General features: G+C 47.1%; 1 protein-coding gene across 1 annotated transcript in view; it reads right to left on the reverse strand.

The window, feature by feature from the left end:
- Positions 1-5,260: 5,260 nt before the first annotated feature.
- The window catches only part of LOC144772849 (galectin-1-like), a 45,427-nt gene continuing 26,019 nt past the window's right edge, over positions 5,261-24,668 (reverse strand). Inside the window, exon 4 of the mRNA XM_078657482.1 lies at positions 5,261-5,608. Within this exon, the coding sequence (XP_078513608.1) occupies positions 5,444-5,608 (165 nt within the window). The 3' untranslated portion in view covers positions 5,261-5,443. The remainder of the gene's footprint in view (positions 5,609-24,668) is intronic.

A 24,668-nucleotide genomic window follows, 5' to 3' on the forward strand; every position in this document is an offset into this window, starting at 1 on the left:
TTCCTTGGTAATATGCCCTGAAGTTTCACCTGCAGAGGAAGACATGCTCAGGTTCCCGGTAGACTTTGAGTCTGGCTCCATTTTGATTTCCAAGCTCTCTCCCATTATTTTTATGTAATTATGTTATGAAGTTATGCACCATGTTTTTGTTTGTACAAAGTGTTGTCATTTTTGAAACTGCATCCTAAGCAATTATTATTTTTTATGTATAATTTGTTAAACTTTCTAGTGCCTACTGGATGCTTTATAAGATAAGGGGTTGAGTAATAATGTAACTTATAATGGGAACATCAAGCTCCGTGCATCGAATGTTGCGATGCATTAGGCCCCTCTTAGATAAAGTTGTTTGTGGACGGCTGGCGTCAGGAACTCCATGCCCTGTTGCTGATCTTGTAACTGTCATTACCTGATTGACATACTAGACTTGCTAACTTGTAACAAACTGTCACCCTGTGTGAGGAGTGGGGAAGGGCCTTGGATGGGGTGGGGCCTAGTGCCGAGCACAATGTGAACCACTTCTTCCCACCTCTCCACCCAAACAAAAAGCTTCCAAGGCTGCTGCTGAGATCCTGGTCAGATGTCACACCCCTTTAGGGACACCAGCTGTGCAGGAACTCTGAACACAAGCTGGAAGCCTATAGCGTGAAGGGGTTTCCAGATCATCTTTTGTTCTACCCTGTGATGAAGTGTGAGATCGGCTCTTCACCAGGAAACCGTGTGAAAGGAGCAGGTATTGTGTATCACACCGTGGCATCATGTGAGTTGCCAGGCCTGCTATATGTATTCTCAATAGTTTCACCCCCATCACTATTCTCCTGTGGCATATGTTTTTCTCAGTCTGCCTTTTCTTTGGGAACGTGGCTCCAGAGAAAAACTATGTTGACAGCCCATTCTGTGGCTTTGGGCATAGAAGGGCCCTGCAGGGGATCCTGGCTCTTAATTGCAGGGGAGGAGACGGATATCATGGGCTTCCTAATTCCATGGGTGAGAGGCTATTCAATTAATCGCTTAATTTTTCCTGAAGATATTTGCAGGTTAGTTAAAACTATTATCAATTTAGAACTGCAAGTGCAGAATTCAGGGGAGAACCTGGGCTGCATGAACTACTCAAGCACTGAATATGAAAATATGACATCTCTGTGGCACTGATATGGCAGTCTGTGCCTCCTTCCAGAGGGACACTCTCATAGTGGTGCATTGAGCATTTGTGACATCTCCTGCTCGATAAGTATATGACTTTTCTGCAGCACCGTGCCTTATCAATTTGCAGCAAAAACTCTTTCCACTTCTAATGCGCCTTGGACAGCCCTAAGCAGTTACAACGTCTTGCACTGAAAAATGCAATAGCATGCACATAGGGACTTAGGAGTCAAATTTAATCATTTTAGAATCCACCTGAGGTCAGATATAAGCACAAGTGATAGGGAAAGTGAAAGTAGAAGCTATTGAGTCAACAGGGCAGAGAGTGCACGCTTACTTTTGGCCTGCAATCACATTGGTACTCACATTTGACATACTACTGGCACATACTACTGGCTGATGAGAGATAAAACCCTGAAACAGTTCCTAGGATGCGTGTTTACAGTCCAAGGGGAACCTGGCCTGGAAGTTTGGGCTGGACTGATCCCATTGGGCGCAGGGTCAAGACTGATTTGCATATGGCTGAGTTCAAACTGGAATGACATGGGGAGAAAAACCCAATGGATTAAGTCCCAGATCTCTGTACAGGGGTGAATGTATGACAGTGTTGTGCATTCCATCCATCAATTGTTCTTTTTGCATTTGTCACCCCGAGTGGGACCGGTATGCCCAGCCGTGGGTCCCGGGCTCTCCATGCCACTGGAGTCAAGCTATCCTGGCTGATGAGGGGTGAAACCCCGAAACCGGTCCTGGGATTCTTGTTTCCAGTCCAGGGAGGACCTGGCCTGGCAGTTCGGGCTAGACTGTTCCCATTGGATGCAGGGGCAAGACTGATTTGCATATGGCTGGATTCAAACTGGAATAGCATGGGGAAAACAACCAGATGGATTAAGTCCCAGATCTCTGTGCTGGGGTGAATGATTGACATTGTTCTGCATTCTGTCCATCAATTGTTCTTTTTGCATTTGTTACCCCAAGTGGGACGGGTATGCCAAGACGTGGGTCCCGTGCTCTTCATGCCACTGGCGTCAAGCTATCCTGGCTGATGAGGGATGAAACCCCGAAACCGGTCCTAGGATGCTTGTTTTCAGTCCAGGGAGGACCTGGCCTGGCAGTTCAGGCTGGTCTGTTCCCAATGGGCGCAGGGTCAAGATTGATTTGCATATGGCTGAGTTCAACCTGGAATGGCACGGGGAGTGAAAAATCAATGGATTTACGCCAAGATCGATGTACTGGGGTGAATGTATGACATTGTTCTGAATTCTGTCGATCAATTGTTCTTTTTGCTTTCATCACCCCGAGTGGGGCGGGTATGCCCAGACGTGGGTCCTGTGCTCTCCATGCCACTGGTGTCAAGCTGTCCTGGCTGATGAGAGGTGAAATCCTGAATCTGGTCCTAGGATGGTTGTTTACAGTCCAGGGAGGACTTGGTCTGGCAGTTCGGGCTGGACTGTTCCCAGTGGGCACAGGGTCAAGACTGGTTTTGCATAAGGCTGGGTTCAAACTGAAATGGCATGGGGAGCAAATAAACAATGGATTTACGCCCTGATCTCTGTACTGGGGTGAATGTCTGACATTGTGCTGCATTCTGTTCATCAATTGTTCTTTTTAAATTGATGTTTTTGGATCCAGGTTTTCAAGAGCTTCTTTTGGGAGAACCCCACAGAAAGCACCCTTCGAGTAAGTCCGGTTTAGTCACTGCTTGGTGTCCAGATGGTATTTACACCACACCAATTTCAGATATCACTAGCTACCAATAAAAACATTGCAGTATCCCGTAATGTTTTTGGGAATGAGGTTCATGTGGGCCCCTTGCTTATCCTTGCTCATAGGGCACTCTCATACCATTCATTTCTCATGCTGTCATCTGGGTCAGTAGTCACCTGATCTTTTCCACTCACTTTTCGAGTCGCATTTCTTCCCATATGATTTTTGGTGATGCCACTGTAAGGCCAAAGGTTAAGTTGAATACGATGGCGGTAGGACCGCCACCATCAGGCTGCCTCTGGCTGTCCCACCGCGATCGCCATCTGACCTGACTGCCGCATTATGCTGCAGGCGGTCGGATCAAGACTGTTGGGGTAAAGACTGCTGTGTCCGACAGGATTAAGGATCCCATCAGCGCGGCGGTTGGACTGCTATTCCCTACAATGGGCAGTGCCTGAGCTGGGATTAGGATGTCCCTTTCCACCGGCCATTTAATGGCGGTTAAACGCCATGAAAAGGAACGCGGAAAGTGACTTGGGGGCCACTAGCAGAGCCCCCTGGGCCTTCGCTATGGGCCCTCGGGTGCATCTATAGTGCCCCCTACATATCCCTGCACCATTTGGCAGGCACCGAATGGTGCCTGCCACATAGTGCAGGGGTAAGTATAGAGGAAAAGTGGAGGACTGTGTCCTCACGTTTTGTCAGCAGTAATCCGAAAATGAAATACAAACGTTCTTTGAAAGTTTTATGTGCATAGTTTTTATTTCATGTTACATCTGTGGATAAAGAACAGCCGACACGTGTTTTGCCCTGGTGGCCTATAGGCCGTGGGCTTTTTCAAGGCAAAGGTCTGGTGTTGGCGTAGGTCAAGATCATGAATCTGTTAGAAAGCCGGTATCTCGTCTCTGCGGTCCTGGAAATGTAAGATGTGCATATTTTGTAATTCAGCATGGGCTGCAGCCAGCAGCACACGCCACAATACATAGTATACACATTGCAATAGCAGTTAAGGCGTTGTATTGTAAGTTCGGACAGCGGGACCGCTGACTACTAGTCCCGTGGTCCTGGTTCTGCCACTGTGCTGGTCGTACGTAAATCCGACCGGCATCGTATTCAGGCCCTTAATCACTATGCAAATTATTTTTATGAAACCTGAAAAATCCTACGCTTTTTGTTCAGAGTGTTAACAACTCTAATGCAACCATTGCCTAAGTCACATGCCCTCCTTCTCTGACATGAAGCATCTGTGTATTGCTGAGTATACATGTTGTAAGAACTCACAAACAGAGTACAACTACATCACAACCCACAACACTTCCTGTAATGCCACTAAATGTGATAGTAATTCCTGCGGGTATCACATTTGGCTAAGGTAATTTTTAGTGAGTAAATGAATAATTGAAGAATATTGTCACTTGTTATTAAACTTAAAAGTTGGAACAATCAGGAAAAAAACGCTCTAAATATACTTTTCTGTGTCTTTCTGCCATTTGCAGGTGCAAAATTACATTGTTCAGTCATTTGTTGTAGAGACCTTTTGCCAGACCAGAATCCATTTTATAAAGTGAATATGGTATCCCAAAAATAGATTTTTCAACCATGGCCATGCAGTACATTTACAGGGATAATCGTAAGAGCAGATATATTTTTGAAAGTGTTGCCCTTTTAATGGTTACAGAAATTTGAATTTAAAAGAATTTATAAAGCGCATGTATACCATGCGGTTTCTTGGCGCTGGAGGATGCTAATACGAAGGGCAGGAAGGCGGGTGCCTAGGACAGAAAGGCTTGCCGGAAAAGGAAAGTTTTAAGGGCTCTACGAAACTCCATGTAGGAGGTAGCCGATCTCATGGTGAGCGGGAGTGTGTTCCAGAATGAAGGGGCCAGGATGGAAAATTTCAAGCCTCCCATTCTGCGTTTCTTAAAGCGAGGAACTGAGAGAAGGCATTTGGAAGAGGAGCGCAGCTCTCTAATAGGATGATAGTCCTGGATTGCAGAGGAGATGAAGGCGGGGGCCGTCCCTGCACGGGCTTGAAAAGTCATACAGCCCATCTTAAAGAGAGCCCACTCTTTAATAGGCAGCCAGTGTAGTGCTTTAAGTAAAGGGGTGGCATGATGGAATTTAGGTAGGTCATGGATCAGGCGGGCGGCCTGATTCTGCACTAACTGGAGGCGTTGAAGGGCATAAGTGGGAACACCGTTATACACGATGTTCCCGTAGTCCAGCCGCGATAGAACCATTGTCGTAAGGATCAGTTTAAGGGCCGGGAGAGAAAAGAACCTAGAGATCTTCCGGACAATGCGAAGGATAAAGAAACAAGAGGAAACAACAGAACTGATCTGGGAGTGAAGTGTGAGATGTTGATTTAATCTATAAATAGATATAGAGGAATAAATAACACTAGAAGCAACAATTTAATGAAGAACAGAAAACTTTATTCAGAGTACATATTCACAGCAGAGGACCTCATTGAAAAAAGATGACACCCCATGGGATAAGCTCAAACTCCACACCATCTATAGATAATCAAGCTGACTTCCCATAGCTCTTCAAGTGGGGTTTCTGCGGCATGTACTCTAGACTGTCACCACAGGCATTAGGATTCTTTCACATGCGTTTTAACCACACTGTAAGAATTCAAGTTAAATCCGTCCACAAACAGAGAGTTGACCACATCCAGGTTCAGCCGGTTTGGAAAAGGAATCTTTACATTATCCTTCAAAGTGATCTGCATTTCATCCATGGTGTATCGTATGGTTAACTGCAATGAATATGAAAAAGTAGAGTTCAGTATTAGGATAACATACCATGCTTCAGTTTCTGCCAACCAGGATGCTGCCAGTGTCTCAATCCCCACTGCTTGCATCAGTCTCTTCCTCCAGCTCCACCTTCCTCTGCCACTCCACCCCAAAACCTCTACTAAGTGATCCTCTAACTTTCGTTGACTCTAAGGTTCAAACAAGGCTCTATCACTTCCACCAGCTACCAGTTTTCACTAGAATTATCTTGTAATCTGTCCCACTTTTACTTCTAAGATCCCTTGCATAAGTCAGCAGGAGTTGCAAATGCACGACCCTGCTAGAAGAATCTTGCAAATACATGTCCTGGTGGAGGAGCACATGTGAAGTCCGTAAACACACATCGCTGGTGAAGGAAGATAGGGAAGCTTGTAAATACGTGACCCTCATGGAGAATGACCATTGATGTTTTCAAATGCTTGTCCCTCGTGAAGAAGGATATATGCAGATTGTAAATACATCTCCCAGTTGGAAGAGAGCTATGGCAGCTTGTAAATAAATGTAGCTGGTGGCGGAAGATATGAGAAGCTTGTTAATATATCTCCCTTATGGATAAGGACCATGACTGTTTGCAAATACCTAGTCTAGTGACAGAGGTAATAGGAAGCTTGTAAATACATCTCCAAACAAGAGGAGGACTGTGGAATCTTGTATCATGCACGCATATCTATTAGCTTATAAATTCATGACCATGACTAATAACCATTTAGGAAGTTCGTAAATTCATGTCTCTGTGGGAAGAGGACATAATAAGCTAATAAAAATACATGCATGGTGAAGGAGGAATGTACAAGAGTTTAAATGCAAGTTCATAGGGAAGTGTGACTATGGAAGATGTTAAACTGCATGTCTCTGGTGGAGGTGGATTGTGGAAGCATGTACATACAAGCAATTGATGGTGTGGGACTTGTAAAGCTTGTCCATACTTTTCAGAAACATATTGCAACTTGCATGAACTATGGTGCAACCATTGGGATCTGAAACCTAGGTCTAAGGTAAACATTGTATCTTTTCCACTCCATATTTGATCCCTCCACATTGTAGGTTGCACAACAGACAGGACTTCTCACTGAAGAAACATTTAATTTTTATTCTGACAAGCACAGCATAAGTAAAGCTGACAAAACTATTTTAGAAGAGGAAAAAGTTGAGACCAATTGGAACAATACAATTGGGGCAAGATGTATGACCAGCAGTTTTGCGACTCGCAAATTGCACCGAAACTGCGACTCGCAATTTGCGATTCACAAAACTGTATGTACAACAGTGTGTTTAACGCTGTTCCTAAAACAGCCATGTCTTCATACCCTTCCTCAAGGAGATAATGTCTGAGCAGAAGCAGAGACTAGGGGGGAGTGTGTTCCAATGATAGGGGGCAGTGTAGGAAAAAGATCTACCCCCCTGCTTTGAGGTCCGATGACCTATGGCATCTCACGGGTCAATATGGTTTTAAATGCATGGACAAGTAGGCGGGCAGGATTTGTGACATGCCTAATGTGTCAGACAGCAGAGTTTAAAAATGACCAATTTTCTGATAGGCAGCCAATGGAGCTTCCGAAGAATAGGGGAAGAGTGGGAACGAGAAGGAAGATTTCAAATTAGTGTTGTGTACCACCGGCAACTTGGTCAGCAAGGAGTGAGGTTCCGTGAATTCAGAACCTGTTTCATAAATGTCGTCGTATTATGACGATTTTGGTATCAGCAGACCGAAAATGGCGAGTGTAAGAAGTACGAGTGTTTTCGTCATGTTCGAGTGATGGATTCACTATGAAATCGGGGATTTCGTTCTGAACCCTTGGGTTCCATTTTGCGTATGGCAGCCATTTTGTGGTTGCCCTCACATAGGCCGATGACTAAGGCCGAACGAGTCCTTGGGACACGTACACTTTTAGATGACTTCTGTGTGACCTGGGCAAGCTGACTCCGTTGCACGAGGCCAAACTCGTTGAGCCAGTTCTTTTCCCAGTAGCTGATCAAGATTACGAATCAAGGCACAGGACATCATAAACCTTTTATTGCACACAACTATGTCTTATCTTGCTCACACCTGTCTCTGCTCCTTTCTTTATGGTCCGTTTACGATGAGGAGGTGCCCATTTTTATTAGGGGTCCGATCGACCTGCCTGATGAATAATGTCGGGTTCGACCAATAATTGATGGTGGGCTAGACAATGAAATGTGGGTTTGTCATGCAATGCTTTTTGCCGTGTACACATGGGATTGGTCAACTGTAAATAAGGAATGTTTGCCTGAAGCACAATATTTGGTATAAAAGGGATGACTTGCTTTGTAAATTTGAGCAGTCTCCTACGAATATACAGCCATTGTACTTCGTGGACCTCTGTTACTGGTTGCAGCCAAAAAATTTGATCTTTGATGTCACCAAGAAGTTTCCGCGTTTCTGTAGATCTGAGACAGGTGAATCCGGAGACTTCGGGCGTTACCCTTGGCGCCGCTGGGTTCTAAATAACCCGGTTCTTCATTTGGCGCCCAGCGTGGGGCGACTTCAGCGGTACCAGTCCAAGCCTGAAGATCGTGAGGAGCTTCGTGTGGAAATTCTGGAGGAAGGCCTGCCACTTCATCGACCCCTGTATGTCGTCGTGGTCCGAAAGTCTTTGCTGCGAGGTGCCCCGCTTTCCGACGGCTACGAAGGACTGCTGCCCTGACTGTCGCCCTGTCTTGGAGCCTTAGACGATTTGTAGAGCGAGACGATAGACGGGTCTTCTGGTGACGTCATCGATACCTCAGTTAAGTATGAGTGGAGCGTCTCCCAGTCCTTAGTTTTGGTTCTTAGTTTTGGTATCCCCTTGGTATCTTTGATTTGGAACTTGCAAGTACCGAAGCCGAGGGACTTGTGTATTCACGAGACTATCGTATTCGATAATCCCTTGAAGTTTGAAGCTAGACTAGAGAGCGAAGATGCCTGGTCTTAGCAGACTTGGACATTTGTTTTGTTGTGGTCGAAATAGGGATTCCCGATTGGAGGACTCGTGTCCGGTTCCTCCGATTGGAACTCCAACCTATGAGCTCTATGTGAAGCATGGCGTGGGTCCTATTACGTATAATGAAGTGTGGATCCGATACACTAGGAAAGATGGTGTCCTAAAGTGGCCCCAATATGGTAGTTTTGACACGGAAGTTTTAGATAACCTAGAGGTTAAACTCTTTAAGAAGAAAGCCCGGCCGTCGATGTTTGACTCTTTCCGCCTATGGCGAAAGGAAGCCAAACAGAAAGAAATTAAATTAGCGAAGAGAAATAAAAGAGAGAAGGGTATCTCGATAATGCAAGCTGCTATACAGTTTAAAGATAACGAAGAAGAACAGGCGAGTGAGCAGTTGCACAGGCAACGTAAAATGACGATTGATAACTGTTATCCAGTTTTGTCAACTCTTCAGCAAGATGCAGCAAAGGAACTTGAGAAAGATTCCTTAATGTCGCATTTGTTGAGTTCGCCACCCCCTTATATGCAGAGTGCTACAGCACCTCCACAACCTTTAGTTGTGCATCCTCCGGTTGCTTTACCTCCGGTTATTCCACAGCCGCCAACTCTTCTTCAGTTGGCTCCTACTCCTTTGGCGCAGCCTCCTCAAGGGCCGCCGACCTTGCTACCTGCTTCATCTCTAAATACTACGACTTCAACTCCTAAATTGTCCACTGTTCCTGATATTCCTTCTGATACTGCCTCTGCGTCTGCTTTGTCTCATCCTGTTTTTCCTCCTGTTCTTTTTTCGACTTCTCCTTCTGTTCGACAGAGAATGACTGATACTGTTGCTAGCTTTCTATCTCCTTTCTTTGGGTCATCGAGTATGACCCCAGCGTCAGAGCGTAAACAGTTGCGTAGCCAACTACCTGATTCCCGAGAGCGGGAAGTATTGGACCATTTGGCGTGTAAATGGGTCACTGATCCTTTTAGATATAATGTAGAGTCTGTTATGGATGTCTTCCGTCAGTGGGAAGCACCGAAGCAGAGATATGTTTTCGATAAGATGTGTACTTTCCTTCGTGAAGAATGGGAAGATGGTGATTTGGGACAGACTCCGCATGAGTTGTTCCGTGTACAGTCCGAGTTTGCGAGAGGTACGATTGTGGGTTCCGACGTTGAGAGAGCAGTTGCGACGTTGTTGTCGTTCAGGAGTGAGTCTCTTTCTCAGCCGTTGTTTGAGCCTGATCCTTCTGTTAGGAGAAAGGTGCGACAGTATCCAATGAGAGAGGTTCCCCCACTTTGGAGAGAGGGAGATCAAGCTGCTAATCCGCCTATTTTACCGCATTTCCAGCGAGTGTGGGTGCATATTCCTTGGAAGCGAGCAGAGGTCTTGGCTCTTAAGCAGACCTTACCTGACCCTCGTAAAAATCCTACTGGTTACTATAAAGAGTTGTCTCAGACAGTGGATGCGTGTATAATGAATTTAGCCGATATCGATATGTTGCTGGGTAATGTAGTCCCGCAACCTTTATGGGCGAAGATTCGTCATGAAGACCATGCGCAAGAGTTAGGTGATTCATGGGTTAATATTGCTGCTGCAGATGGCCGACAAGTTGGTGGTGCTAAACCCGAGCCTTTAGTTGCAGAACTTCCTGGTAGGATCGTTACTTACATGAAGACTTTGATGCCTGCTTTACGAGTGAATTGGGATAAGTAAGCAGCATGTAAGCAGAAGAAAGACGAGAGTGTTTCTGACTTTTTCACTAGATTTGAAGAAACGTTTCTCGATCATAGTGGTCAAGACATGAGCACAGAAGGTGGTCAACGGTTGTTTGTTGACAAGTTTGTGCATAATTTACTTCCCGAGTTATGTACCAAGTTGAAAGATTCAGAGAGTTCTTGGGCTGTTTCCTCCCCAGCCCAGATATTGGCTACTGTGCAGTATTACGAAAATAGAAACAAGGACGAGAAGGATAGAGCAGACAAGAAAACTAAAGAGTTAAAGACGAAGGTTCTTTTACAGCAAGCGTATCCGCCTCGTAGTGGCCAGCGTGATTATCAGCAACATCAACAGTTTCAGAGAAACTCGCAAAGGTTCGAGTCTTCTCAACAGCGTTTTCCGGTAGGCCCCAATCAGTGTGCATATTGTAAAGAAGAGGGTCATTTCAAGGGTAGTTGCCCGGTTCTGTTACAGCGCGCAAATGGTGTTTCTAATGTAAGAGGTCGAGGTGTTCAACAAGCTTCTAGAGGTAGGGGACGTGGAGGGTTCCCCCAGAACACGCGTTCCTTTCCTCCACAAAATACGATGAATTGTTTTGATCAGCAGAATGGTGCGTCTGGTAGGACGACTCAGTACTACGCTGACGACTATTACGTCGAAGGTGAGAATATGGATGGTAATGATTGTTAGGACAGCCATGGACAAAGAGAGGGAGTTGTTCAGTTCCAGTGGATCAGAGTGGACCTTATGTTAAAGTGATTACATCAGGTGTGTCAGAGCCTTTTCTGTTGGATACTGGTGCTGCAAAGAGTTCTATTATGCACTCTAAACTCCCTGGCGCACCTTTGTCTGGCTTAACGAATGTTTCAGTAGGTTTTTCTGGCGCCCCAGTTAGGAACCCGATTTCTAGTCCTATGTCTCTTTCTGTTGGACCTCGTGAATTCGGAGCACCCCTTATTCTGACGACAGGTTGTGGTGAGAACTTGTTGGGATTGGATCTGTTGAAAAGATTGTATGCGACGTTGTATTGTTCTCCTTCGGGAGTACAACTTACATTGGGTAAGAAAGTGGTCTCCCCGATGTATTTGTCGAAGGATAAACTCCCGATAGAATTGTCTTCTCTTCCTGATGCTATTTGGGCTACTGGTCCTAATGATGTGGGTCTTTTGGAGATACCGCCATATGTCGTGACATTGAAAGCAAATGTTAAAATGCCACGTATTCCACAATATAGGATCTCTAGTGATGGTGAAAGGGCGTTGCTAGCGATTATCCATGATTTGATTGAGAAAGATGTGATTGAGGAAACAAAAGGTAATGTGTGCAATAGTCCTGTTTTGCCTGTCTTGAAACGCACTGACTCTTCTCAGCCGCCCGTTTACAGATTTGTGATCGATCTTAGAGAGGTGAACAAAATCTTCGTGCCACAATTTCCTGTTGTTCCTGATATTACTGCCTTATTGACAATGATTCCACCTTCGGCCACTTGGTTTTCGGTGATTGATTTGAAGAATGCTTTCTTCAGCATCCCGATTGCCGAGGAGAGTAGGGATATTTTTGGCTTCTCTTTAGGAGGTCTAAGTTTCCGGTTCAAACCCGCTCCGCAAGGCTATTGTGAGAGTCCGTCGATATACAGCCAGGCTTTGAAATCACAGCTTGATACGATTGTCTTGCCTGATGGTGCTGCTCTTCTTCAGTACGTCGACGATTTGTTAGTCGCTACCGATACTGAGGAAATTTGTAAAGAAGCTACTTTGTCATTGCTGCGTCATCTGTCTGACTTCCATCACAAGGTGTCTCTTTCGAAGTTACAGTATTGTCGAAAAGAAGTGCCCTATCTAGGTCATCTGAACGAACGAACTCAAGCGATTGCGAAAATGAGCGTGCCAATTACACAGAGAGAAGTACGTGCTTTCCTGGGTATTACGTCGTATTGTAGACAGTGGATTCCAAATTTTTCGCTTCTTGCGAAACCTTTGATAGCCCTTACTGTTAAAGATACTCCGAATCCTATTCTTTGGACCGATGAATGCCAGACGAGTTTTTCTGAATTGCGCAATGCGTTGTGTTCATCTCCTGTGTTGGGTACCCCCGACTACAGTAAGCCTTTTACACATTATGTTCACGAGAGAGAAGGATGTGCGTTATCAGTGTTGACACAATCTTTTGGGGACAAGCAGCGACCATGTGCGTATTTCTCGTCGACTTTGGATCCGGTAGCTAGAGCGTTGCCGACTTGTTTGAGAGCCACAGCGGCAGCAGCTGTTTCTATTCGACAGTCTGCTGGTTTGGTGATGAATACGCTGGTTGTGATGGTTCCACATGCAGTGGATACGTTGTTAAACAGAACGAAGACACAGCACTTAACTAGTGCTCGATTGTCAGGTTATGAGTTGACACTTTTAGCGAGCCATGTGCACATAAAGAGATGCAATACGTTGAATCCAGCTACGTTATTGCCAACACCAGTGGAGACAGATGTTTCTGAAGAGCATGATTGCTTTCTGAGGACAGAGGAAGAAACGAAAGGGAGAATAGATCTTAGGGACACTCCTTTTGCGGAATGTGATGGTACCTTATGGGTGGATGGTTCATGCTTCAAGCTTCCGAATGGTGATACGACTGCGGCATATGCTGTTACCACTTTGCATACGCTTGTTGTAACTGCACGTATCCCACATAATTTAGCTCAAGCAGCAGAGTTGATTGCACTTACGAGAGCGTGTGTGTTATCAAAAAGAAAGAAAGTGACCATATACACCGATAGCCAGTATGCGTTTGGTGTGGCTCATAGTTTTGGACGTTTGTGGAAGGAACGTGGGTTCCTCACGTCTCATGGAATGAAGATACAGCATGGTCAATTGGTGAATGAGCTTCTGGAGTCACTTACCTTGCCGTTGCAAGTTGCGGTTGTGAAATTCAGTGCACACAAGAAGGTTACTGATGATGTTGGTCGTGGTAATGCATTTGCAGATGAAGTTGCGAAACACGTGGCAAGGGATGTGACGAGTCGAATGTATGTTGCGAGTCCGGCGAGATGGGTTCCGGATAGAGGAATGTGTGAGGATACTATAGAGAGTGTAAAGTCGATTCAAGCTGAAGCTACAGAGAAAGAGTTGAGTGTGTGGAGAGAGAGTACGGGTAGATTGGATTCGAATGGTTGTTGGATTGAATTAGCAAATCAAAAGGGAGAGAGAGGACTAGGTAAGCCAGTCCGGGTCCCCTGGTTATATGTAGAGATATCAATATAGGACTAGCTATGTTGTGTTAGAGGAAACTCAGAAGGTATATCTGTAGGCAAACCCTTAGGTTTGGTCATGAAGCCCTCACACACCAACCTAGTTGGTGTCATGCTTCATCATCGGGCCCACCACAGTGACACCGAATGTGTCCCGGGTGTGCTGCGACTCCAGATTACTGAGGAGCTGGTATTCTTACTGAGTGTGCAGTGTTGGTGAGAATGAAGATGAAAGGTTTTAAAAGCTATACAGGTGGTCCCAGTTCCCGAGGGTAAGAGGTAAATTTAATACCTGGGCCCCTGTTAGCAAGATAAAAAGGCTGTGGACGATGTGGAGTATATTAGGGGCTCCTACGTCCTTGTGGTCTACATGTTTCAGCCAGGCCTTTTGATTAAAACTGGCTTTCCTCAGGACCAAATGAGTATGTGTGGGACACTGGAGCAGGACGATAGGTCGCAGGAACCGCTGATCGGAAATACCGATCTTCTTTCCCTCCCTGCCAAGTGACCCATGAGGCTTTAACAGCAAGTAGCAAGTTAAAGCAGAGGGAATCCCCCTCTTACACGTACGGCACCTTAGCGAGTGCAACACTTTTTTACCACACACTTTCACTTAATATAGTTTATTTTCACCCACACATACTCATTTGGTCCTGAGGAAAGCCAGTTTTAATCAAAAGGCCTGGCTGAAACATGTAGACCACAAGGACGTAGGAGCCCCTAATATACTCCACATCGTCCACAGCCTTTTTATCTTGCTAACAGGGGCCCAGGTATTAAATTTACCTCTTACCCTCGGGAACTGGGACCACCTGTATAGCTTTTAAAACCTTTCATCTTCATTCTCACCAACACTGCACACTCAGTAAGAATACCAGCTCCTCAGTAATCTGGAGTCGCAGCACACCCGGGACACATTCGGTGTCACTGTGGTGGGCCCGATGATGAAGCATGACACCAACTAGGTTGGTGTGTGAGGGCTTCATGACCAAACCTAAGGGTTTGCCTACAGATATACCTTCTGAGTTTCCTCTAACACAACATAGCTAGTCCTATATTGATATCTCTGTTGGATTGAATTGTCAGAACATCAGCGATGGTTGTTACCCGATGCGTACGTGCTTGCAGTGGTTACAATGGCGCATGGGATGGCTCATATCAGTGTGAAAGGGATTTGTAAGTTGTTGGCTCCAGTATGGCAAAATGCTGGAATTCCTAAGTGTGCAGAGAATGTGGTCAAGAATTGTATGGTTTGTCTGAGGTACAATCCTGGTAAGGGAACTCCAACTCCAGCTGGCCATTTTGCGCCTCCGACGTATCCGTTCGAGGTTTTGCAGCAAGATTTTATTCACATGGAGAGATGCAACAACCTGAAATATGTACTCGTGGTTGTTTGTGCCTTTTTGAGATGGGTAGAAGCATATCCCCTGAAAGATAATACTGCCTTGTCCACAGCTAAAGCCCTTGTTAAAGAATTTTTCCCTAGATTTGGTTTGCCGAGAATGGTCTGGAGTGATAATGGGAGTGAATTTGTGGGACAAGTGATGAAAAGACTGTGTGATGGTTTAGGAATCCGACAGAAATTTCATGCTGCAAATCACCCCCAATCAGCTGGACTAGTAGAGTGCTATAATGGCACTCTCAAACTGAAGCTTGCCAAGATACAAGTGAGCTCTGGTCTTAAATGGCCTGACGCTTTGCCATTAGCACTTTTGTCGACAAGGATGACTGTGCATTCACGAGTGGGACTTAGTCCCTACGAAATCATTTTTGGTCGCCCGGCAAACATATGGGGGTACCGAGGCCGACAAAATTCAGCGAGATTGAACACCCTGTACTGCTTGATTACCTGTATGATTTGACGGCTAAATTGCGTGTTTTACACCAACAGGTTCACGATACTTTGCCTCAGGCTTCTGAAGATCCAGGACATGTCATCGATCCTGGCTCATGGGTGCTAATAAAGAATTTTCAGCGGACAAAGAACGATCAGCCCCGCTGGATTGGCCCCTACTTAGTCCTTTTATCTACGCGATCTGCAGTGCGAGTGCAAGGAAAAAAGAACTGGATCCACGGCGTACACTGTAAGAGGGTCCCTTTGCCTCTGCCGTACGACCGGTGGGTCCAGGAGGGCATTCCTGATTCTGAAACTGAGACTGTGCCTCGTTTTCTGCCTTTTAGCGACGCACGTTTAATTGGGACAAGTTCTGAGCGTGAAAGCGACGATATTCTGCAAGGAGCTGCGTAATCTTCAGCTTGATTGGACACTACTGAGCCTGACCTTTTGTTTCGTGATGAGACATTGCCTGAGAAAAGCCGCTATAATTTGAGATCGAGAACTATGGACAAATAAAATGCAAATTCTTTTCTTTACTATTTTTGAAAGTTCAGCTCTCCCATCTGAGAAACTGTTTTGACTGATTTTTGTTTTTCGAACCGCCATCCGGGTTCAGCTGTAGGGTTGCGGCGTCAAGTCTTTGGAGTGCAAGCCGAAGACACAAGGTCGACGGTTCTGGTTGGTCCAAGGGCGTTCCCTGGACTGACAGGCGCATTCCTTAGCACGGAACACCCTACCTCAGCGAGCAGCACGGTTAGAGGATGGAGTTTTTCGAGATGGAGAGACCTGTTGAAGAAATGAACTTTAGAGCTAAAATGTGTCAAATTTTGAGTAGAAAATGTTTTATAATATTGTGTCTTTTTATGTTGCTTAGCTTAATGATGTTGTTAATGGGATATGTAATATTCTCTTTTCAAGTGACGTTTACACCCACTACACAACCCATACCTTCTTCTACTGATTCTTCGCATTCTTTTCATCCTCTGCCTGAACATGAATCCATTAGGAGATTGGAATTCGTTAATAACTCCTTCATTCAGCTTCTGCACCAACACCAATTAGTAGTGAACACAACTAACTGTTGGGTGTGTGGCCTTATGCCCCATACTACTGATAAAGGTATTCCCTACCTGGTCCTGCCCTTTAGCTACAATGGTTGTGTGTGGGCATACAGAACGATGTTCATCTATGCTCGTGAAGTCCACCCCCTACGTTCTGTGAAAGACAATCCAAAGAATAGTGCTCTAGTTAAGGGTATAGTCGACATGATCAGAGGAGCTACTTCTTATGAGACTATCCCGAGAGATGAGACACTAGCATATATTGGATGGAACGTAACCGGATATGGAGCAAGTCTGAGTGAGAACCAGCGAGCGAAAAGATCCTCTCCGATTTGGATTGTACCCCATCAGGGTCATCTATGTCTGCAAGGTAATGGCAAGAATCCGAGAGCTCAGTTAGGGAAGAGTATCTGCACTGAGACGTATGTTTTTGCGTCCCAGACTTCCCCATCGTTTCTAGCAGCTAAGGGTACCTATTTTGTCTGTTACAACAGAGCTTACACATGGTTGCCCCCTGATTTCTCGGGCACATGTTTTGTCTCGTTCCTGTTGCCTCCCACCTACACAGCCGCGGCAGATTACCACAAGACGAGAATTGTTAGAGGTGTCTTCAGTAAGGAAGATACTGCAGGACAAGAATTGGGAGATTTCTTGAAGGGGTTTCTGCCGTTTTGGGGACCTATGGTTAACAGCAGGAACATACGTCAATTGACGAGAGTGGTTGAGTCCACCGTACTTGAAACTGCCGGTGCCCTTAGTAACTTGACTGCTGAGCTCCAGTCGGATCGCCTTATGACTCTCCAGACCAGCGTTGCGTTAGATGTCATACTTGCAGATAGAGGTGGGGTATGTAAAGTGATCCAATCTAGTTGCTGTGTTTTCATTCCAGACAATGCTCCGACAGTGTACCAGGCCAATTCCAAACTACATAAGATCTCCGAATCTATACACGTGGATAAAGGAGATTGGTCGTTGATGGGATGGTTCTGGGAACTGTTATCCACGTGGGGATGGAAGATTCTGATGATCATTGGGATGATCTTAGCCATTCTTTTCCTGTTCTGTCTGTGCGTACAGTGTGCTCCTGCTATATGTGGCCTTTGTGCTACATCGTGTGTAAGGAGACCTGTATCAAGAGACGTGCTAAGTAATAGGATGATGCTACAGCAACATCTTGATGATCTGATGAGTATAGACCTAGATTCAGACTGACATGGATTTAGGTTATTGCCTATGTAAGGGCAAAAGGAGTGTCTGAGGTTCCGTGAATTCAGAACCCGTTTCATAAATGTCGTCGTATTATGACGATTTTGGTATCAGGAGACCGAAAATGGCGAGTGTAAGAAGTACGAGTGTTTTCGTCATGTTCGAGTGATGGATTCACTATGAAATCGGGGATTTCGTTCTGAACCCTTGAGTTCCATTTTGCGTATGGCAGCCATTTTGTGGTTGCCCTCACATAGGCCGATGACTAAGGCCGAACGAGTCCTTGGGACACGTACACTTTTAGATGACTTCTGTGTGACCTGGGCAAGCTGACTCCGTTGCTCGAGGCCAAACTCGTTGAGCCAGTTCTTTTCCCAGTAGCTGATCAAGATTACGAATCAAGGCACAGGACATCATAAACCTTTTATAGCACACAACTATGTCTTATCTTGCTCACACCTGTCTCTGCTCCTTTCTTTATGGTCCGTTTACGATGAGGAGGTGCCCGTTTTTATTAGGGGTCCGATCGACCTGCCTGATGAAGAATGTCGGGTTCGACCAATAATTGATGGTGGGCTGGACAATGAAATGTGGGTTTGTCATGCAATGCTTTTTGCCGTGTACACATGGGATTGGTCAACTGTTAATAAGGAATGTTTGCCTGAAGCACAATATTTGGTATAAAAGGGATGACTTGCTTTGTAAATTTGAGCAGTCTCCTACGAATATACAGCCATTGTACTTCGTGGACCTCTGTTACTGGTTGCAGCCAATAAATTTGATCTTTGACGTCACCAAGAAGTTTCCGCGTTTCTGTAGATCTGAGACAGGTGAATCTGGAGATTCGGGCTTTACCCCTGGCGCCGCTGGGTTCTAAATAACCCGGTTCTTCAGGAGGCATTTACTGATGTTAACAGAGCATTCCCATAGTCCAGGTGACTGATTATGAGAGTTTGGACAAGAGTTTTTCTGGCACTGCCGGGGTGCCAAGTGAGAGCCTTTTTTAAAAGCTTCATAGTGGCAAAGCGGGAGCCGCAGGTGGTGTTTACTTGGTCCTTCATGGAGGGATACCGATCAAGCTTCTCGCCACAGATCGCTTGGGTGAAGAGGCTGGGCCCAGTCCAGGCGGCCACTGGTCGGCTGACCACAGCTCAGATGCTTTCCCAAAAAGTATAATCTCAGTCTTGTCACTGTTTAGTTGAAGATAGTTGCTAGACATCCAAGCAGCGACTTCCCTCGTGCAATTAGCAACTTTAGCAACTTTTCACTAACTATGCCTGGGTCTGGTCTGAAAGGAAATAAGAAGTTGGGTGTCATCAGCATACAACACTTTCTCCGCATCACAGAGTTCTCACGATCCGGGCAAGTAGAGCCATGTAGATATTAAAGAGGGTTGTGCTTAGATATGAGCCCTGGAGCACCCCCATATGCACGTACATAAGAAGTGACTTGAAAGGGTCCAGGCAGACCTGTTGTGTTCGATTGGTAGGGAAGTTGCAGAGCCAATGGAGCGCTCTGCTGTATAGCCCAGCCTCATGAAGCCTGCAAATTAAGATGGAATGGGATACTGTGTTGAACCCTACTGACAAATCGAGCAACACCAGCATAATAGGGGTGCCTCTGTCAAGAGAGAGCCCGATATTATCAGCCATGGCCAACAAAGCGCTCTCTGTGCTATGAAGCTTTCTGAAACCGGATTGTGAATAATCCAGGATGTGATTTTTTTCGAGAAAAGAAGTGAATTGTTTATTGATAAATCCTTCTAGATATTTGTCAAGGAGGGGTAACAGTGAGATTGGTCGATAGTTGGCAGCATCTTTCAGAGTTGCTGAGGATTTCTTGAGCAATGAAGACAATAATGTGTGCTTTCATTCCTTGGGCACAGTAGCTTAAATCAGTGAGCGGTTATATAAGTGTGGGACTACAGGAGATAGACATGTTGCTAAGCTTGCTGTTATTCTTGGGGGCATGGGCCTACAGGTGAACAGGACTTAGCATGAGATAGCTTATCCTACACCTGACCCTCAGAACAAAGAGGGAATTGCTCAGGCTACCCGTGGCCGTCGGATGAGGGTGATTAAGGTCGAAATTATGCTGAAAGCTCTTCGAGTTAGCTGGCAGATTTTTATAGAGTTCTCATATAGGGAAAGACCCCAGGACACTAAAGGCAAATGACCTCAACCTCCATGAGTGATGCTCAATAACATCTTCTTGGCCTGTGGCCTCTGAATGGTTTCTGACATATTGTGCATTTGTGTTAGAATTGGGGGTCTCTGGTTGGCGCAAGTATGCACTTGTGACAAGCAGGGACCCTCTCCTCTAAGTCAGGGCGTAGGATGACCCCTTAGAATTACCCTTGCTCACCCTCTAGGTGCGTGGCGTGAGCAGCCAAGGCTATTCTTCAGGCATTATGGAGTTAAGCATTTGTAATAACACGCACAGTAAAATGTACCAATCCCCCCACAAATGGACACCAGGCTGTGGATATATAAAAATACTGCTTCTTTATGTAAAAATATATATGTTCAGGCAAGACTTATCACAAGACCAATATAACGTTTTTTAGGAAGCCACAAGATTGTAAATCGGCAAGTTCTCTTTGTTACAGTTCAAATGTTTCTTCTTCAGTTCAATTCACAGTTCTCTCAGTTCCAGTTATGCAATAAGTGGGGCCTCTTGCCCTGTTCCTGGAAGGTATGGCGCTCCAAAGCTCCTCTGTGGGCTTCGCAGCGCTCCTCTGTGCTCCACACGGAAGAAAACCCCGGGCCCTACCAATGCTCATGCATCTCGCAGTGCGCTTTGAATGGAGACCAGAGAGGGCCTCGAAAAACCCTGGGCCTTTTCTGGAGGTGGGGGCTGAGCTGCGGAGCAGCAAGCAGGCGATGAGAGGAGCCTGGAGGAGCCCCGGGCCTTTTCCAGAGGTGGGGGCTCCTGGCTGCAGTGAGGAGCAGGGAGGGATGAGAGGAGCCTCTTGGGCCAAGGCACAGGGAAGGCTGACGGGGAAATAAAACGTTGCGGGCCCCGAGACCGGTTTGAATTCCTTCCTTGGGGGGATGAGTTTGACTCGTCTCTGGCAGTGTCTCTGGGTCTTGTCTGAAGCAGGTGGGTGCACACAGGTGGGCGCGGCCCCCGACCCTGGTACAGATGGTACTGGGGTCTCCCAACAGGGGGTCGGCACGGCCTGCAAACTCCTCGGGTCGGCGAGCGGGGACAGCAGGGCACGGTCCTTCGTGCTGGCGGCAGTCCTGGCTTAGGTCACCGGCCTGGAGGAAATTCCGGCGGGAGGGGCCAGAGCACGTCAGCGTGCTCCAGTGGCAGGCAGGGGCAGAGGAGCAGGCAGCCTGAGGGCAGAGAGCGACTCCAAGGAGCGAGGCTCTCATGGGTAAAGGGCAGGCGAGCTCCCGAATGCCACAGCCCTAGGCGGGGCGATGAGGGGCGCAGTCTTACTCCGGCGGGATGCACACACGGCTGGCAGATAGAAACGAGCAAAGACACAATTAACCCACTGGTCCTGGGGTTCAGTTCAGAGGGCAAGCTCAGTCACGCCCTTGGAGAAAGTTTCAAGCACAAGTCAGCAAAGTCTTTTAGAAAAGTCTTCTCTTCTCCTTTCTCAGCAAGGCAAGCAGCAGGCCAGTCCTTCCAGTGTCTTCTTCTCCTTCTAGTCGGGCAGAGGTTCTTTGTGGGAAACAGGATTCTACTTTACAAGGAGCAGGGCTCCTACTTTTATACAGAGTTTTCTTTGTTCTCACAGGCCAGGGGGGCCTTTGCATAACTGCTTTCAGTCTCTGAGCACTTGTTGGGTGTACTTCTGGCTTCTGCTTTCAGTGTGAGGGCAGGCACATCAGACGCTCCACAGGGAGGTGGAGCCAGCATTGTGTGGACAGGGGCAGCCAGGAGTACCTTGATGACAGTGCTTCGCCCTTCCTGGGCCAGGTGCAGGCTGAGTCATCAGTCGTTCCCCAGGGGGGCGGAGCCAGCATTGTGGTGGCAGAGCACAGCCGGATTAAGAGTCCAAGGGCACTCCTACCTCCCACTAAGGTGTAATCCTGGCATTCACCACCTGTCATCCCCCAGCCCTGTCACTCACACATCCCAGACAGTCAGATACACATACTAGCAGAGGCGGGCTGAAATGGTTAGGCAAGCAAATGCTAACTTTCTAAAAGTAGCATTTGCAAACACAGGATATTAAAATAAACTTTACTAAAAGAAGTATTTTATTATTCTGAGTTCAGGCATACTAAACATGATTTTCTACCATGTTCCCTGAGCCTGCTGGGATTATAGTGTGTAATAATTCCAGCAGCTCATCGGGCCTAAGGAGAACAGGTAGCCTTACAATAGTGAAAAACGAATTTGGCATTAATTCACTATTAGGACATGCCACACTCATCAGAGCATGTCCTACCTTACACTTACAATGCACCCTGCCCTTGGGCCTACCATAGGGGTGACTAATATGATGTTAAGGGAAGGTTTAGGGGCTGGCAAGTGTGTGCACTTGCCCAGCCAGCATGACAGTACCAGACTGCACGCCGGTTCTGCAGTGGCAGCCCCTAGACACATTTTAAAAGGCTACTTCTGTGGGTGGCGTAACCAGCGCTGCAGGCCCACTAGCAGTATTGGTATTTACAAGCCCTGGCACTCCTGGTGCACTTTACTGGGTACTGACAGTAAATCCAATGAACCAATCCTGGACATCAATCACATATACACTTTACAGTAGGGAGCACTTGCACTGCGGCACGGGTTGGCTGTGGCGCAGTGCCCTGAGCAGCTGACACCAGCAAAAACATCTGAGGCACATCAGCAAAAAGTGGAAGGGAAACTAACGCCAAGGTGCCAGGTCTAACACGTGTCCCCTCCAGCTGAAATGTGGGGGGAACTATCCTTCCCCAGGGAGTTACTCATCACTAAGGCGGAAAAACCTGGACAGACCGTCAGCATTGGCCTGATCTGTGCCCGGGCGATGTTCCACTGTGAAGTCCATACCCTGTAGGGAGATGGACCACCTCAACAGTTTTGGGTTCTCACCCCTCATCTGCATCAACCATCTGAGGGGCCTGTGGTCTGTCTGAACCCGGAAGTGAGACCCAAACAAGTAGGGTCTTAGCTTCTTCAGCGCCCAGACCACAGCAAATGCTTCTCGCTCTATTGCACTCCACCTACGTTCCCGTGGAAGTAGCCTCCTACTGATGAAGGCTACAGGTTGGTCCCAGCCCTCCTCAGTCATTTGTGAGAGAACAGCCCCTACACCATGCTCTGAAGCGTCTGTTTGCACTAGAAATTCCTTGGAGAAATCAGGGGCCAAGAGCACGGGCGCTGTGCACATGGCAGTTTTCAGGGTGTCAAAAGCCTTCTGACAGGTGTCAGTCCAAATCACATTCCTGGGCTGCTTCTTCGAAGTCAGCTCTGTCAAGGGGGTCACAATAGTGCCATATCCCTTGACAAACCTCCTGTAGTACCCAGTGAGCCCCAGGAAGGCTCTCACTGCAGTCTGGGTCTTGGGGGGGCTCCCAAGCCAGGATGGTCTCAATTTTGGGTTGCAAGGGTGCCACCTTGCCACTCCCCACTTGGTGTCCCAAGTACACCACTGAACCCTGCCCAATCTGGCACTTGCTTGCCTTGATTGTGAGGCCTGCTTTGCGCAGCGCCATCAACACTTCCCAGAGGTGTCGCAGGTGTTCTGGCCAGGTACCGCTGAACACTGCGATGTCATCCAGGTAGGCGGCACTGAACTCGTCCAGTCCAACCAACACCTGGTTGACCAACCTCTGAAAGGTGGCAGGGGCATTCTTCATTCCAAATGGCATAACCCGGAACTGGAAATGCCCATCTGGTGTAGAGAATGCTGACTTCTCCTTTGCCCCATCGGTCAAGGCGATCTGCCAGTACCCAGACGTTAGATCAAACGTGCTGAGGAACCGGGCAGCCCCTAGCCGATCAATGAGCTCATCAGCTCTGGGGATAGGGTGCGCGTCAGTCTTGGTGACTGAATTGAGTCCTCTGTAGTCCACACAGAACCGGAGTTCAGGTGTGGCTCCCGGCGCAGCAGCCTTTGGGACCAAGACCACGGGGCTGGACCAAGGACTGCTGGAGGACTCAACCACCCTAAGAGCAAGCATCTTGGAGACCTCCTCCTTGATGCAGGCCCTGACCCTGTCAGTTACTCTGTAGGCCTTATGCCTCACAGGTAAGCTGTCTCCTGTGTCCACATCATGGACGCACCAATCTGTGACACCAGGAACCAGGGAGAACAGATCTGGAAACTGCCCCGGCAATTGGCGGCAGTCTTCCTGTTGCTCAGGCGTCAGGGTGGGTGAGAGGTTAACTCCATCCACTGACCCATCTTTCTCAGAGGCTACCAAGAGGTCAGGAAGAGGCTCAGACTCCTCTTCCATTCCATCATCAGTTGCCAACAACATGCCCACTTCGGACCTCTCCAAGTGGGGCTTAAGGCGGTTAACATGAAGGACCCTGAAAGGGTTCCTGGTAGACTGCATGTCCACCAAGTAGGTTACCGGACTCTTGCGCTCCACAACCTCAAATGGACCTGTCCACTTATCCTGAAGTGCACAAGGCTCCACTGGGGCCAAGACCCACACCTTTTGCCCAGGCTGAAGTTCTACCAGAGTGGCATTCTGGTCATACCACCGCTTCATCTCCTCCTGGCTGGCTTCCAGATTTGCCTCAGCAAGTTGTCTGAAGCGCCTGGTCTGGTTTCTGAAGGCCAGCATGTAACTGTATACATTCTGGGGAGGTTTCCTGGGAGATTGCTCCCAGCCTTCCTTTACCAAACTCAGAGGTCCTCTCACTGGGTGACCATACAGCAGTTCAAAGGGGCTGAACCCTAGGGACTTCTGTGGCACCTCACGGTATGCAAAGAGGAGGCATGGCAAGAGGACGTCCCACTTACGCCTCATTGGACTTTCCAGGCCCATGATCATGCCTTTTAGGGTTCGGTTGAATCTCTCAACCAACCCATTTCCTTGGGGGTGGTAAGGGGTGGTGAACTTGTAGGTTACACCACACTCTTG

This window comes from Lissotriton helveticus, chromosome 1_1, assembly GCF_964261635.1.
Source record: "Lissotriton helveticus chromosome 1_1, aLisHel1.1, whole genome shotgun sequence".
Taxonomy (NCBI): Eukaryota; Metazoa; Chordata; class Amphibia; order Caudata; family Salamandridae; genus Lissotriton; species Lissotriton helveticus.